At 38.3% G+C, this 14,758-nt stretch overlaps 5 protein-coding genes across 6 annotated transcripts; all 5 read right to left on the bottom strand.

Moving 5' to 3' along the window:
- Nucleotides 1-1,833: 1,833 nt before the first annotated feature.
- LOC101303902 (ATP-dependent Clp protease proteolytic subunit-related protein 2, chloroplastic-like) lies at nucleotides 1,834-5,229 on the bottom strand. The gene is made up of 9 exons (XM_004298658.1): nucleotides 5,115-5,229; nucleotides 4,980-5,023; nucleotides 4,811-4,883; nucleotides 4,032-4,152; nucleotides 3,436-3,573; nucleotides 3,225-3,341; nucleotides 2,750-2,818; nucleotides 2,562-2,657; nucleotides 1,834-2,204 (listed from the first exon to the last, which is right to left on the bottom strand). The coding sequence occupies exons 1-9, from the start codon at nucleotides 5,180-5,182 to the stop codon at nucleotides 2,067-2,069; spliced, it is 864 nt and encodes a 287-aa protein (XP_004298706.1). The 5' UTR covers nucleotides 5,183-5,229; the 3' UTR covers nucleotides 1,834-2,066.
- Nucleotides 5,230-5,615: 386 nt separating this feature from the next.
- LOC101303419 (general transcription factor IIH subunit 5-like) lies at nucleotides 5,616-7,418 on the bottom strand. Of its 2 annotated transcripts, none has more exons than XM_004298656.1 (3): nucleotides 7,369-7,418; nucleotides 6,830-6,894; nucleotides 5,616-6,025 (listed from the first exon to the last, which is right to left on the bottom strand). In XM_004298656.1, the coding sequence occupies exons 2-3, from the start codon at nucleotides 6,862-6,864 to the stop codon at nucleotides 5,848-5,850; spliced, it is 213 nt and encodes a 70-aa protein (XP_004298704.1). In that variant the 5' UTR covers nucleotides 6,865-6,894; nucleotides 7,369-7,418; the 3' UTR covers nucleotides 5,616-5,847. The 2 variants fall into 2 exon arrangements, with proteins under 2 accessions (XP_004298704.1, XP_004298705.1); XM_004298657.1 differs by having other exon boundaries at nucleotides 7,347-7,414.
- A 411-nt stretch (nucleotides 7,419-7,829) lies between these two features.
- On the bottom strand, nucleotides 7,830-10,173 carry LOC101303122 (protein cornichon homolog 4-like). Its single transcript, XM_004298655.1, has 4 exons — nucleotides 9,881-10,173; nucleotides 9,100-9,281; nucleotides 8,266-8,388; nucleotides 7,830-8,170 (listed from the first exon to the last, which is right to left on the bottom strand). Exons 1-4 carry the CDS (start codon nucleotides 9,950-9,952, stop codon nucleotides 8,137-8,139), a joined length of 411 nt encoding a protein of 136 aa, XP_004298703.1. The 5' UTR covers nucleotides 9,953-10,173; the 3' UTR covers nucleotides 7,830-8,136.
- Nucleotides 10,174-10,650: 477 nt separating this feature from the next.
- Nucleotides 10,651-11,543, bottom strand: LOC101302834 (uncharacterized protein At4g22758-like). The gene is made up of 2 exons (XM_004298654.1): nucleotides 11,070-11,543; nucleotides 10,651-10,948 (listed from the first exon to the last, which is right to left on the bottom strand). The coding sequence occupies exons 1-2, from the start codon at nucleotides 11,446-11,448 to the stop codon at nucleotides 10,773-10,775; spliced, it is 555 nt and encodes a 184-aa protein (XP_004298702.1). The 5' UTR covers nucleotides 11,449-11,543; the 3' UTR covers nucleotides 10,651-10,772.
- A 716-nt stretch (nucleotides 11,544-12,259) lies between these two features.
- Nucleotides 12,260-14,645, bottom strand: LOC101302554 (uncharacterized protein At4g22758-like). Its single transcript, XM_004298653.1, has 3 exons — nucleotides 13,943-14,645; nucleotides 13,199-13,406; nucleotides 12,260-12,759 (listed from the first exon to the last, which is right to left on the bottom strand). Exons 1-3 carry the CDS (start codon nucleotides 14,279-14,281, stop codon nucleotides 12,524-12,526), a joined length of 783 nt encoding a protein of 260 aa, XP_004298701.1. The 5' UTR covers nucleotides 14,282-14,645; the 3' UTR covers nucleotides 12,260-12,523.
- Between the last annotated feature and the right edge of the window lie 113 nt (nucleotides 14,646-14,758).

Below are 14,758 nucleotides of genomic sequence, written 5' to 3'. Positions count from 1 at the left end.
CACCCACCGATCAAAAAGAATAAAAATTCGTGATCATTTATTTTATTACAGAATTTTGCCGCCCAGATTTCAATATGTCAACTTCAAAACATCCCCAAATCTGCGGCTGTTTTTGTCAACTACCTGAAGTTTCATGGCTCATGCAGAAGTGCAGAACCCAAAAGAAAAAAGCGAAAAACACCTCTCATGTGGAAATTTCACAGAAACTTGTGTTAAACCCAACATCAACATCCCCAAGTCACCCGTCTACTATACGCTGTAAACAAATTGGCTTGTTCAATACCTCACAGGGCTTTAAAAGTTGATTCAGAGATTCACAAATCCTGGCCAATTTCTTGTGAAGATGAACAAAAATCTTTACAATCATTGAGATACTAAATTATATTAAAACTATGATCAGACTGACTTCCCTAATAATCCACATTTCAAGTTTGCATTGGCTATTTGGCTTCATTATTTTTATCTTTGCCCAAATTAACACCCAATTGATACGTGGACTTGCTTGTGTTTTAGACTTTTAGCTCCCTTCTGAGCTTCTAAGCAAGGAACCCATAAACCCAGAAATGTTGTCATATGCTTGGAAGTTTTCTTCACTTTTGACTTGGGTTAACCCCTAAACTAGCTACATTTTAATGTGACATGGAGTATACAAATAATATACTCTTCTCAAACTTTCCCGGAAAATCTCCTCTATCAAATACAATGAAGCAATCAGCTCTATATATTTGTATGTTCGAAGAGGAGACTTCAGAATTAAACAATCAAAACCGCACCTATTCGTTTGTTAACCAGGGCATGAAGCTTGTTTGGGTACCTAGGCCTGTCTTTCTGTTGCTGTTTATAGCTATTGTTCTTGTGCTGAGCTCTTTGTTTCAGTCGATTTCCAACCAAAGAAATCTTAAGTTCTCATCCAATCCTCTGTTTGTGTTCTCGCTCTGTAACATCATAGTCTTAGCTATCATAGTTGGAGATCATAGACCACCTACCGAGGAAGTTGAAAGCATCTTACCATTCCTGTCCAGTTCATCAGAGGATGCAACTGACGATATTGAGGATGATGGTAGCAACAAGCACTGTAATATCGACGATCATGTTAATGGCAATGAGGATGTTGATGATGAAGTTGATGAAAGTGAAGAAGAAGATGCAGATTATGATTCTGACGGTTACAATGAAGATGATGACGACAATGGTAGCAATGATGAAATTGGTTGGGGAGACACGGATGAATCTGATGATAACTTGGAGACAAGAGTAGAAGACTTCATTGGTAGGGTTTACAAGGGATGGCAGGAAGAGAGGTTAAGGGATCTATGCAGTCCCCTGCAGTTTTTTGGTTGCATCAATCCCTTGTAATCTTTACAGTTGTAAATACGTTACCCTCAAATTTTCTCTACAGAGTAGATTAAATATGTAGAGCAGATTAGCTCATACTCTCATAGAAACAAAACCAAACCAAAAAAAAAAAGTTTCCGTCTCTTTTTGTATCCTAAAGTGAAATAGATCATGAACTTTTCTGTATGATGTTGTTGCCTTCTAGATTCTTCCCTTTTTTAGTTGACAACTTTTGTAAAGAAGATTGCTATTGATATTGATATACTGTGATCTTGTTTGCTAATCTCAAATAATATACAGTGACAGGTCCACAGCCCTTCATTAGATAGTCAACTGGAAAAGTAATATGGCACATAACAATAGCCGGAAGCATAACAATAGCCGGAAGACTTAGTTCTGAAAGCTGTGATTAATATCACTATTCAATTTTCTTTCCCTACCACAGAAGATGAAACACTTAGAAAACCACCGGACTGTGTTCCATCACTTCCATGTGGATGAGAATAAAATATCCATTTAGATTATGTTCTCTGGGAGGGTGCATAAATGATACAGCATCTTGTTTTCAGAAAATAGTTCCATCCAAAAGCTTTCTAAAGAGAATGAAAAGTTTCTATGCAGCAATTCTGACTATATAGAAGATACTACAACAGAAAAACGGAACTGCAGAAACATTTTGAATACTATAGCTGCTGTTAGCCAATTCAGCCACTGAGAAGCCAAGATATGTACTAACCAAGACCTGTTCCCGCTTCTCTGCTAGGTGAGTCGGCCTTAATACGAGGCGGCCTTACTACACGATCAATGAGCCCATACTCAAGAGCCTCCTGTGCATTAAACCGCTTCATCCGACTTAGGTCTTTGTTAATCTGCACACACACATTTCAGAATGAGCATTCATCCTATCATGACAAATATTTTAGATAAACAAAATTGCAATCGAGTTATAAAGGACCACAGACATTCAAATAGGCATAAACCATTTTCAACCTAGGAGTCACATAGGCAACTTTGCTTATGTAATGTTTAAAACTTTAAAGTAAGTGAATGATTAATTCCAAAAACAAAAAGTTGGCAACCGAACTCCAAAATAAGAAAATAATATAATGCTTCAATGTTGCAATAGGTGCAGCACTTACTGAAGCAAGCAAGTTACCATGCTTAATGAGGTCATCAAACCACCTAACCAGACGCAATTCTAAGTTTTACTTGTCAAACTAGCTAACCTTTTCAATTGGTTGGCCGGTTTTCTCTGCCAACTCATTAAAAAGGTAGTCTCTGATTCTGAGAAGCTCATTTGCTTCATTGCGTATGTCATCAGCCTGCCACAAATTTTTGAAAAATTTAAGAAAGGACTAAGAATCTGCAAAGAAGAAAGCTAGGAATCACAACTTTCTAAAGTACGAGGTTATACCTGACCACGAGCGGCCCCAGCAGGAGACTGCAGTGCAATTCTTGATAGTGGCATTGCAAATCGATTACCCTAAGCAGAAAATAACAAAAAGGTGGAATTTTAGAGTTCAACCATCTAAGTTCAAAGTAGTGTTTATAATATATTTTTATAAGTTACTGGAAAAATATGATGATATTCCATCAAATCATTAATGCACACAAGGCCATGTGAAGGAAGAGCTCAGATATAATGAAATGGAGTCAATTTCCCATAAAACCTTAATGGTTCAGAATACCATGGTGGATTATCATCACGTTTCCAGCGACTTAGATGGTCAATTTTCATAGAACCCTTAATGGTATTAACTTCCGTACTTCTGAGGCAAAAAAAAAAAAAAAAGAAAAAAGGAAGCAAAGTAGCAAACTAAAAAACTGATATGTCCCACCAGGTTCATGATGCTTTTGTTACCTGGATTTAGAAAGGGAAAGAAACTTACCTTTTCACCAGCTGCAAGAAGAAAGGCTGCCAAATTATAGGCATAGCCCACACAGTGAGTGCCAACAGGACTCTGTATGCTTTGCATAGTATCATAAATAGCCATGCTCGGAGTAAGCTGTAAATGGTGTAGGTTTTAGATATATACCACATGGAACCACAAGATCGAGAAATAAGTAAGGGAAGTTCATCATGAAAAATTGAAAGCTTACATCTCCACCAGGTCCATTGATATACATATACAGCCTTTTGGACGAATCAATAGTGTCGAGGTATAGCATTGTTGCCAGAATTTGATTGCTAAACTCTTCATCTATATTTTGCCCAATGAAGATAACACGTTCCCGGTACTACATTTCCATTACATTAGAGACATCTTAGAGACGCACAATAAAATGAGCTTCCAGTAATAACCGGATAAAGAAGTTGAAATTAACACAGTTGTTGACATAGGACGTCAGTTACTCTCATTGTCATTCCACTACTAAGGGAGCTGAACTATCCCACGGCACTTTATATTTTGTATAGGACGAAATTTAAAAAGAGAAAAAGATTCAACAACGATGCAACACCACTCTTGACATAGGATGTCAGTTAATCTTATTTTACTACCACTAGCAAGACATGTTCAAGGAAAACTCTACCAGACTTTCAAATACTATGGGTTAAGAAAGAGAAAGGATACTACAGCCAGGTTAAAGAACATTTTGGTTCAGGTAAGGTTTAGGGTCAGTTAGCTGCAAGGCCCCGTTTCCCTAGCTCAATAAATGCGTGTTTGTTTGATGTGAAATTTACTGTAATGACTTACCAGAGCATTCCACAGGTCAACCCATTGCCAACCTCCCTCACCAGGAGTTCGATAGGGAACTTTTGGTGTCCCTATTGGCATCATTCGAACTTGTGCACGTGATGATCTGTGGTTTCCTGTCCTGAAAAGTGCATACATGAAAGCTGCATCATCCATGCATTAACAGTCTGATTTAGCAATTCAAACAATGTACAATGCACATATAATTTTCTATATTTTGAGATAACAGAAGCAAATCAAGCAGTTTCACACTCTCAAAATCTGCTAAAAAAAGTGTTAGGGATTTGAATGAATCACTATAAGCTTCTCCATTGACGATGAATCATGAAACTTCTAAAGACATATTTCAACCTAACATATAAAGTGGGCACACTAATCTAGCATTATAAGCATGCTGTGCTCCTAAAAAATGACTTTCAGCTTTATATGAAGTTGTTAAAGAGTAAACAAAAAAGCCCTCAATATGCGTCTACTTATTCAAGAACAGAAACATGCACGAACCTCAGTCAAATAAGTAGTTATCAACGGAAAAAGAAGACAGGTCTTTTTCTTTGACTAAAATGCTGTTAATACAACTCAAGTCTACCTCATGTTAAACACTGGCACAGGATACAAATCTAGTAAAAACCTTCTTGTTTGAGAAGCACGATTCCAATACCTACACTAAAGTACACCATCTAAATCCACCTTAATGCTATTAACAACCAAGTGGAAAGCACCCTAATCTTGTTACTCAACCAAGGATTACACAAATAAATTACACTACCATAAGTCCTTACCTGGGCAGAAGGCTCTTACTAACTTTGCTGTATAACTCAACCGTCAAGTTTGGATTTTTAGCTCCAAAAGTACCTTATCAGATACAAAACAAAATTCAAAAAATCGATTACATCCCACAAAAGAAGGCCAAAATTAGCTAATGGGTTTAACAACAAGGACTCAACATACCTAAAGATTCAGGCTTTAACCCAGAAAAATGCTTTATCGAGCAACTGTGGAACACCAATTACAGATTACAATCAAGAACGTTCTTTTTACTTTTGGATTGAAAAACAGAGGAAACCCAAGTGAGAGAAAGAGAACCTGGGAGAGAGTCTAGCTTGGGGCTGAAGGCTTGGAGTGTACGTCGTCGTGGCAAAAGAGACTGCCATTTTCGCGAGCACAGAGCTGAAGAGAATAAGAGAAACCTTGCAGCTTGTTTTCTGAAACCAATCTAAACTGTTTTAGAAAGAAAAGCCAAGATAGTCGGGTCATGAGTATGCCCGGCCCGACCCGCTAAGGAAGGTCCAAGACTCCAAGTTGGGTCTTTACCGGAGCAAGTTGTTTTCTTGAACACATGGATTACTGTCTTGGATTAATTTAAGGTAAGGCTGTGATTATTTGGATATAAAGAGTACAAAATCAGTTTAATTTTCTTGTAAATCTAGTTGAATATAGGTTTTTATACTCAGTTATGAAGTATGAGCGCAACTTTGATACTTCAGAAGCTGCAAGAAACACCTCCAGCAAAGCACAGGTTGAGGCACTTGCAAATAAGAATGATCAGAAATGTGAACCGAACTATCTTGTACATTGGCATCGATTGCGAGTTATCAAATGTGCTATCTTAAGACCAAAATGAGAGCAATGTTCCCTTCATGAACATTCAATCCAATATAAGTGGATAATGCAAGCAGACCTCACAGTTCTTTAACTTCTTTTGTGTGTTCACACGGAGGTAAATGCTTACTCATGTAGAGCTGAAATTCACTAATTTCAAGATAAAAGGATGATCGAAATCAAGGTACAATGTAAACATCTGGTCCATAGAAGATATTTAAGTAGGCTTCTCGTAAGAATTCTGGTCTCTAAATTCTGAAATGGCACTTTTTATCATCTCAGCTGCATGGGGTTGCACAAAGAGGTGAGTCCCATCCAAGACGTGTATAATGAACTTTTGTGATTGCGGCAGTGAATTGTTGTAGTTGATGATGAACTGTGCCATAGGTATGTCACTGCACAAGAGAAATACAGATGCTTTCAGAGACAGAAAAAAGAGATTGACTAAGCAAACGAGGCAACTCCGAGTCTCAAACTACTCTTTGATGAACTTACAGCTTGATTTGTATGTTAACATAAAAATACGAGGCCAGCTAAAATTCTACTAAATGAACAACCTAATCTCAATTGCTTTTGTAGCATAGAGAGCGATTAAACAGCAACTAAACACTGTCGGAATGTGATTTCCAGAAGTTAAAAACTAAACCATCACTTTCAACTCCTAAACACTAATAGATTAAACGATCAGCCCCAATAGATTTTAGGCAAGAACATCCATACTCTCATTATCACACACATCATATGAAACAGGAGCAACCAGAACCAAGATAAGCCAAATGTTCTCAAAACTTATTTTGGTTCTGTAAACTATTGGGATACAGGTGACACAAAACTGGTACAACTATCTTACCAAGATAAACAGTTTTCTTCTTTGGTGGGCTTATGCACCCGTCTGATGATCTCACCCCAGATAACCAAGAAGGCAAGACTCGAAAGGCTCTTATATAGGCTTCCTGAAACCCTATGTTACATACGGAAAGGTCTCCTAGTCCTAAACATGGATACTTGAAAGATGCCAAATCTGCCTTAGAACCATCATACCGGACAGAAAAGATTCAGCATCCAGACAGTTGCTTGAAGGCCTAATAATAGCTCTATTCTTAATCTTTATCATTTATTTGAGTTCAATCAAACGTTTGGTTGCATTTACCATTATGCATCAAGAGATAAACATCCCAAAATCGGTACAAGCATCTTACCAAGAGATAAACAGTCCTCTAGTGGCATTGACCATTATGGATCAGCAAACCTTAAAAATCTTCAACTGCAAAACAAAAACCAAGGGATGAGGAACAACATACCCTGATTATAATCATCCTAGATCTTGACCATATAAGAAACCACAAGAACAAAGAACTGATCAAAGCAACAAAAAATAGGACCCTAATCTCCGGATACAACAATCATGAGCAATGCACTCACTTCTCCAGACATATTCACATTCGACCAGTGATTGGTATTCATCCTATGAATAACTAAAACCCATCAACAAAACGTTCAACACCACTCTAGAGGACCTGAATTAAACACTAAAGAATCAAACTTTCAAGAGTTCCGAGACAAACTCAATACCAGTCTCTGATCTCTATAGAGCACACGAAACCAATCCCAACCCAGATCAACACATTCATTTGGTACAAGAATCAAAACTTAATTACAAACCCAAACAGCTCTTGAATAAATAGTTACTTAAATTTAAGAAAAAGAGATACGAACAAGATGGGATTTTGAAGATGACCTCTCTCTGATCCGGAGCTTCTAAGAGTTATGAAAGAAAGCTCTTCGGGCATCAACCCATATTTTTATTTTTATTTTATCTTCGAGTAAATTTCAGTTTTTATCTTTAAAAAGAAATTTCACTTTTGTTCATATAGCTTTATTTCATTTTTACTTTGGTCAGAAGTACCACACTATTTTTTGTGGTCATTTAATAGACTCATAGAGGATGAAGCATTGACAACTTGGTCATACTTTTTTTTTTTAACTCGGTCAAGAACTCACAATTTCATAACAATTTATATGTTTAAACTTATAGATCAAAAGAAATCCATCTTTGATTTAAGTCAAATTGTTTTTATGTTCAACTTAAGCGTGTGAAAATGAAAATGCAAGTCTCAACAAATTAAGGCATATCAGCTTCAAATGTGTGATCTCAACAAATTATTATAGAGTTATTCATAACTTCATCAGCCACACATTGAAACTGAACAGAACGATGTCTGAATTAATAGATTTATTCGACTAGTTTAGATTGCTTCAACCTGACAACCTAAGAATACTAAGAATACACGATCATGAGTCCTTACACTACAGCTACGATACAAGGGGTTGAAAAGAATATCGTGGAGCCGTACCAAAGAAAACTGCCATCGAATAATCATACAACATCAATGAAAGTAGCACAAATTACATCAGTCGTGGTGGAGTAAAAGCTGTAAAGAGCAACTTAGGGGCAACGAACTGAAGAGTTCTGCTAAACAGTCAGTTGATGCAGCAATTATCCGTTTTACTCGTGGTCTTCCAATGCAGTTAGAATCATCCTGCAAAGTTGGGCAAAAGAATATGAGTAACCTGTATTTAGCATACCTAAAAAGATTATTTCAAGGAAGATGTGTAACTATATTAGGCACAGTACCAGAATATCGAGAGAAAGAGAAGGAAAACAAGATAGAAGAGTTTGAAGAGCCGTTGCTTCTTCTCTTTGTGAAGCATATTGAATATCTCAGTAACATCTACGAGGTGCCTGTTACTCATATACCTGCTCAGAAAAAGGAGAAAGTTAGCAAGATCATAAACTCAAGATCAAAATCTAAGGTCATGAGACTGAAGGCAGCACCAAGACATGATACACTACTATACCATCATCTAGTCTAAACATCATGGAGATATCAGGTTATCATCCATGCCGATTGGGTTAGATCTTATCAACCAGCTTGCGTGTGACATAAACCATTTTCATTTGCATCAACAAACCAGTGATGGTGTTAGCATACTTGGAGCAGTGTTCTAAACTCAACACATTATTGTACATCATCTGACCTAGGCCCCATCCCCCAGCCCCCAAAAAGAATTCAGATGGTACATGAACTATAAATGTGCAGGTTTAAATTTTGGTCTGTTGTGTGCTAACGGCACCAAAATAAGACAATTCCAACATCAATGTTGTTGCAGCAAGATAAAAATTTAAAGAAATTAAAAAACTTATAGGCCTCTTTATGTGTATCCTGCACTTGCTCCCCACTTCACTGTAGATTCGAAGTATTATTTACTTCTTTTTAACATTTCCTTTCCCGTTTCTACAATTTCAAGTCTACTCTAATTTTTGCATCTTCTTGATGCTGATAAAAAAACTAGCTTGGTTTGGGACTCTTTCTTACTGTATTCCCCATCTTTTCTTCTCTTTTTCTTACAAGTTTACAGTAATGCGAATAGAAAAGCATTAGTTCATGTGTAAGGCAACAGGACTTACAGTGTCACATTATAATAGAGGTAAGGAGCAGTAAAAAGTGCCATGATCCAATGCCCTGTTACAAGATATATGGCTCCTAATACTCCTTCTATGATGTACTCAGGCAAAACCACTCTATTAATCCGTGCTGAAGAGTCATAAGGGTTGATATAATCAAACTCTAGATCTGCTAAGCACATCAGCTGCAACAATTTTAACAGTGGAAGATTCAGTTTTGATAAGGTACTAGACAGATGCTATATAAACAATCAACCATAGCTAGTGCCACTGTCATATATATATGTCCTAACATAATATTCCCAATAGCAATTTCAACATTAAATCAATTTCTCAAGGTATGTCGTCACCAATTAGAATATGAATCATTCCGAACAAGGTCTCATGTTTCACACAAGGATGATATGAAATTAAATAAATTACGTCTTTTTTCTTTTCTTGATGGTTCTTGGTTTCGGCTTCAACCAAATTGTTGTTGGAATACAATCTCAATCTATATTCAAGAATACCAACGCAAAAACACAAACACACATCCAATATACTCAAAACCTAAAGAACAGAATGACATGATTTTGCAGACAAAAGCAAGCTCATTGAGATAAAGCAATAAGCCAATTCTGTAAGAGCTCCAACGAAACCCCAAAAACACAAACTTGAGCACGTACAGAGAACCCTTTAAACTGAAACTAGTTAAAGTGAAGTAATTTAAGGTTTCTGATTTAGTTTCCGGAATAAAACAGAAAACACTGAAATTGACAAAAGGAGCTTATAGGGACAGACCCACCTGGAAGACAACAAGAGCAAGAAGGGTAATAAGGAGGAAGAAGGAGATGAGCCAAACGAAAAGATCCCCCATATATGCTCTTCTGTTTTCTTTAAGCTATCTACTAACTCAATGGCAGCTCCAGCACGGATGTGAGAGGCGCGTGGAGGAAAATTCACGCGCGGCTGCGGAAACAGGAGGAAAAGGATCGGAGAAAAGTGTGTGTTCTTGATTTGGGATGGTCGGAGGAGACTCGAAGACGGCAGAGTCAAGCCCAACGCGGTGCCCCGAGGTTGAGTTTGTTAATTCTCTACCTCCTATTTTTTATTTTCTTTGCTTTTATATTAACAATGACAGAGATCTTTTATCTCTTCCCACTTGTCCCATCAAACTCAAAAGGCCCATCTCAAAGGCATCCAAGCCTTGCCCAATGCTGAAGCAACAACACCCTAATCAAATAGGAAACTTATGTCCCGCAGCACTGTATGCTATGCAACCTGTACGTGTATCCTAATTCCATTGAAGTTCGAACTTGGCAATGTTTCGAATACATGCAAACCAAGCAAGCAAAGCCACTTTCAGATTGTGATCGAGCTTGTTTGAACCTAGTTACCTAGCCGGAGACGTTTGGCTAGTAGTCTAGTACCAAGCAGCATGGTTCGTATAACCTTGTTAGTTCTGTAATAATTAAACTAACTAGGATGGAGTTGAAGAGGCTCCTCAAGCACTCCTTATGATTGAGTTTGTCTTGGGTTAGTCATACTCGATCAGCAATGTTAATTTGCACAAACATATTGATCGACAACATGCATATACATATATATAGAGATCATACAGTTCTTTGTAGAAACAGGCATACTACTCAAGTACTCATGCATGATACATGAAATATATGATCATAACAAAAGAGAAATTACAGCAAGAAATCCATAAATTTTATCAATGGAAATGGGGAATTGATGTCCTTCTCTGCTTCCTTTGAGCAATTGCTGACAGAGCTGGATAAAACGGTAGCTGAATCTGACGACTTTGAGCACAAGAAAAAATTTCTAGATCCCAACTGTATCAACTTCTCATCTGCCTTTATACCTGTATATATAGTAACCCAAATCTTTCATTTAAAATTGTCACTACAAAAGGGCATACATTTAAAGAAAGTTTGAACTGTGAAGCATAATCTTAATTTTTAATGTCATGATCGATTTCTTACTCTCAAGACTGAACTGTGAGTAGTGAAGCTTGAAACGGTGCGGATCAGTCTCCTTCACCAAAGGCCTCCTCTTCTCCTTCACGTAAATATCTACCACGGACTTGATCAAATCACTGACCGTATTCTCCGACGACATCACAACGTGCACAGGCCCGAGGCTTCTCTCTATCGTCACATTCAGAAGCAGCTTCGTCAAACGGTACTGTGAGTTTCCCGGGCGGGTCTCCGGAGCCTTCCATCCCTCAGGGAGGGAGATGAGGCCTCCCGGTCGGCGTACAAGGTTGGTGTGCCTCTCCGGCGGGAAGGTCTGGAGTGTCCTCTCGGGAACGGCCAGAGGACACATGTTTAGCCCGTAAAACTGTGACCGGGGATGGATCATTTAGGTGGCTAGTAAGAATGATGCATGCAATGTATGCCAAGTGGTTGTGGAGATGTTTGTATTAGGTTTGGTACTTTTTTGAGATGAGTTTGTGTGAATCTTCAGGAGTAGTGTGTGGGGGTTTTCAGAGAGTTAGAGACGTTACGTACGTCCAAGGTTCATTTGCGTACTATTGAAGAAGAAGCTTCGTAGAAGCTCAGGGTTGTCTGAAAGCCCCTGAGTCTGAGGATTATTACAGAAGAAAGATACAAGCAAAACAGTCCACCGGTCATTAAAGGAAAGAAGTCCATCAAGGACAACCAAAAGTCCAAAACCCAGCCCAATCAGAAGTACATCCTGGAAGAGTGTGGCCAAAAAATAAATTGTTCAGCAAGAAATTTTATACTCCTTTCCTCTCAGTATTGTTACACTGATCTGATGCTATGAAGCGATCATATCAGATATGAAGGTTGAGCTCTATTCAACATGGCAATTAGCAGGGGATTTGGATAACAGTAGAGCCATATGCTAGGGTAATATTGATGTATAACAGATATAACTCAAAGAGTTTACCACATAAACAAGTTCCCAAACTCCATGACCTTTCTGTATGCCCTTTTATAACGGTTTATAACTGAGCCAGTTCCCTTCTCCTATGTACAGCGATAGCCAAAAAAAGAGTCATCCACAGGTCGGTTACCATACCCTGATCCCCAGCAGCTCTAGTTCCTAGCCTCTGAAGACATAGGATTATTTAGAAGATCACATTATAAGAACCATTCCAATAATAAATATTTGAGTCTTGTAGGCATAATACCCTCTTGGATCAAGCCACACAAATAGCATTTGTTGCTTGTATTTCAGTGGGGAAAAACATGTGAACAATTGTGTTTTTCAGCTATGATATAAATGATCTTCCAATAAGGACATATTTACAGCATTTGCATACAATTCAGAAGGTAGAAGAGAAAGTTGATAATACATGTCACAGACGAGGTCCGACATCCGCATTTAAGAGGCTCATTGAAGAGTAACAGGAATAATATTTTGTGTTACTCTAAAGTCTGTAGCAATGGTCTTTTCTACATAATTTTCCTCATCGCATACAGACTATGACCTTCCAAAGTCTATGAGTTCTTCTAACAAGTTTAGCGAGTTTACGAGCAATAAAATTTGGAAGTAACAATCCTGGACGCGGAGCAGGTGGAGGAGAGTTTGCTCTCACGGGAATGACTTCCAAAGAAGCAGTAGATCCTCCATTCTTGCTGCTGCTCTTTCGAAGATAGAAGCTTCTGCTACCAACATCCCCAATCAAGTCTGATTTATCCAAACCTGTTCAGTAAAAAGAGTTCTCAATAAAGATCTAATCCTAGTTGGAAACCAAGAAAATCAAGTACTGCTCCATGCACGACTTCTAATTCTCCGTCTTTCAGTAGTTACAAAGCTCACAACTTCTTAGAACTGGATAAGCTTGTCAGGACCAACTGGATAAGTTGCCGTTCTTTACAGTAATTCTGATTTGGTTTATCTCATATATCTTGGTGCAACTTAGGAAATATCCCTTCTAACATATCCAATGTTACATTTCCACTTACTTGATCAACAGTGTTTTATCCACACAGTCCCTAATAAATCGTTCACCATTTGAAATTCTCTACAAATGTTATATACTTCTCAAAATATGAAGAGAGCCTACAGTCTACAATCTGGCAGAAGAACTCCTAGAACTGGAAATTAATAGAACTTGAAAAACTATGTAATTTTGACTTACTTTGAAGGCTGAAGTAGGAGTGGTGTAACTCAAAGGACGATGCCTCATCCTTAAGAAGCTTGGGAGTCCTCCCTTCTTTGCTATATTTGTCTACAACAAGCTTGATCGTCTCTTCCACCGTAGATCCCAACTTCACCATGGCCCTCACCGGTCCTGGACTTCCTTCAACGGAAACATTCAATACCACCTTTGCATCTTTCTTGTATGCCTGCATTTCAAACACTTACCAAATTATCTCAGCTCCTTAACCCATATATATCTCTATCAGAATCTAGTCATGCATTGAATAAGCACTGAATTGGTTAAGCATTAATTGAATATCAATCTCACAATACTCCACAGTAAATGAAAATCATCAAAAGAATAAATGCTGCATTGGCTGTGCACTAACTGCAGACAGTGGATTATAAACCTCAAATTCTAAGGATATATTTCTTTGCATTCTTGTCATTGTAAACATTTCACACATTTTGGATAATTCGCTTATCCTAGAACTCAAAACTTTTATTCATAAGTAATCTCTTTGATTCAGAGTTAGATTCTGAATAATACGACTAGAAGAAGCCAAAACAAAAACAGACAAAACAGAATGTTAATAGACAAACACTGCAAATAGATGAAATAAACTACAAAACTAACTTGATCTAAAAAAATACAAAAACACACACTGCAGCTAACTAGTTTGATCCACCAAACAGTCAACCAAAGATCGAAAGATCGAAAATTTACAAACATTGATCGCACCTCATGATTATTGGGAGAGAAAGGTATCATCAACGTCGGAGACGAAGCAAACACGTCAACACAAGTTTGTGGCCGGAAAAGAACTCCATCCGGCTCCGACCTCAACTCCCGGCCAACATGCGGCACCACCTCGTCGCCGAAATCGCTGACGGGACTCCGGAGCAGAGGCTCGGACGAGCATCGCTTAAGAATCTTTACAGGCTTGGAACGTGGCTTGGGCGATCGCTTAGTTTGTGGGGTCTTCCGGTGCGGCGATGGTGAAGGGTTCGAGAGGCGGGTCCTCCGGCTGCCACTACCGCCCGTCGCCTGAGATCGTCGCCGGAGAACCCTCTCTGACATGTAAGGTTACAACTTTTGGAGATGTATATTTGGGTTTTGGAGATTGATTGAGTTTGAGTTATGGGTTATGTGGAAGACAAGGGAAGTTGGGGGAGGTAGTTGGTGTTTGCGTAAGAGGAGAGATATCCGTGCTCCTGTGCAAACAGAAAGAGTCAGTCTTTGCTTTATAACTGCTGCCTTCTTCTCTCTGGTTTGTTTGGTTTTATTTTCTTTCTCTTTGTTTTGGTTTTTCGAAGTTACCGTCACTAATTTATTAGTGGTCGGTTTTGTGATTCGCCGCATGCGGACGGCCGTGTGGGATGTGCCTCTTCTTTTCCTTCTGGTGGTAAGAAAATGAGACTACATCCAAGATTGAAAAACTATGACCAATGGGGGTGATCGTATTTGAAGATCTTCCGAGGATCCAACTTCGTTCCAATACTAAATTCGTATTTGGTGCACGCCGTATATGCTATAATATTATTCATTAAAATTGTA

The sequence above is a fragment of the Fragaria vesca genome, linkage group LG5, assembly GCF_000184155.1.
Source record: "Fragaria vesca subsp. vesca linkage group LG5, FraVesHawaii_1.0, whole genome shotgun sequence".
Lineage (NCBI taxonomy): Eukaryota > Viridiplantae > Streptophyta > Magnoliopsida > Rosales > Rosaceae > Fragaria > Fragaria vesca.
This window is presented reverse-complemented; position numbering and strand designations above follow the sequence as displayed.

What these genes read in the sequence shown, in the direction of transcription:
- LOC101303902 (XM_004298658.1), bottom strand. Translation starts at nt 5,182, where the DNA reads ATGGCAGTCTCTTTTGCCACGACGACGTACACTCCAAGCCTTCAGCCC. An exon ending in GTTAAAGCCTGAATCTTTAG is followed by an intron (nt 4,884 to 4,979) that starts GTATGTTGAGTC and finishes GTATCTGATAAG; the next exon opens with GTACTTTTGGAGCTAAAAAT. An exon ending in CCGGCCAACCAATTGAAAAG is followed by an intron (nt 2,205 to 2,561) that starts GTTAGCTAGTTT and finishes GTGTGTGTGCAG; the next exon opens with ATTAACAAAGACCTAAGTCG.
- LOC101302554 (XM_004298653.1), bottom strand. Translation starts at nt 14,281, where the DNA reads ATGTCAGAGAGGGTTCTCCGGCGACGATCTCAGGCGACGGGCGGTAGT. An exon ending in TCTCTCCCAATAATCATGAG is followed by an intron (nt 13,407 to 13,942) that starts GTGCGATCAATG and finishes TTTGAAATGCAG; the next exon opens with GCATACAAGAAAGATGCAAA. An exon ending in CTCCTACTTCAGCCTTCAAA is followed by an intron (nt 12,760 to 13,198) that starts GTAAGTCAAAAT and finishes TTTACTGAACAG; the next exon opens with GTTTGGATAAATCAGACTTG.
- LOC101303419 (XM_004298656.1), bottom strand. Translation starts at nt 6,864, where the DNA reads ATGGTCAATGCCACTAGAGGACTGTTTATCTCTTG. An exon ending in AGAGGACTGTTTATCTCTTG is followed by an intron (nt 6,026 to 6,829) that starts GTAAGATGCTTG and finishes TCTCTTGTGCAG; the next exon opens with TGACATACCTATGGCACAGT.
- LOC101303122 (XM_004298655.1), bottom strand. Translation starts at nt 9,952, where the DNA reads ATGGGGGATCTTTTCGTTTGGCTCATCTCCTTCTTCCTCCTTATTACC. An exon ending in TTGCTCTTGTTGTCTTCCAG is followed by an intron (nt 9,282 to 9,880) that starts GTGGGTCTGTCC and finishes AAATTGTTGCAG; the next exon opens with CTGATGTGCTTAGCAGATCT. An exon ending in CTCTATTATAATGTGACACT is followed by an intron (nt 8,389 to 9,099) that starts GTAAGTCCTGTT and finishes TTTTCTGAGCAG; the next exon opens with GTATATGAGTAACAGGCACC.
- LOC101302834 (XM_004298654.1), bottom strand. Translation starts at nt 11,448, where the DNA reads ATGATCCATCCCCGGTCACAGTTTTACGGGCTAAACATGTGTCCTCTG. An exon ending in CTCACAGTTCAGTCTTGAGA is followed by an intron (nt 10,949 to 11,069) that starts GTAAGAAATCGA and finishes CTATATATACAG; the next exon opens with GTATAAAGGCAGATGAGAAG.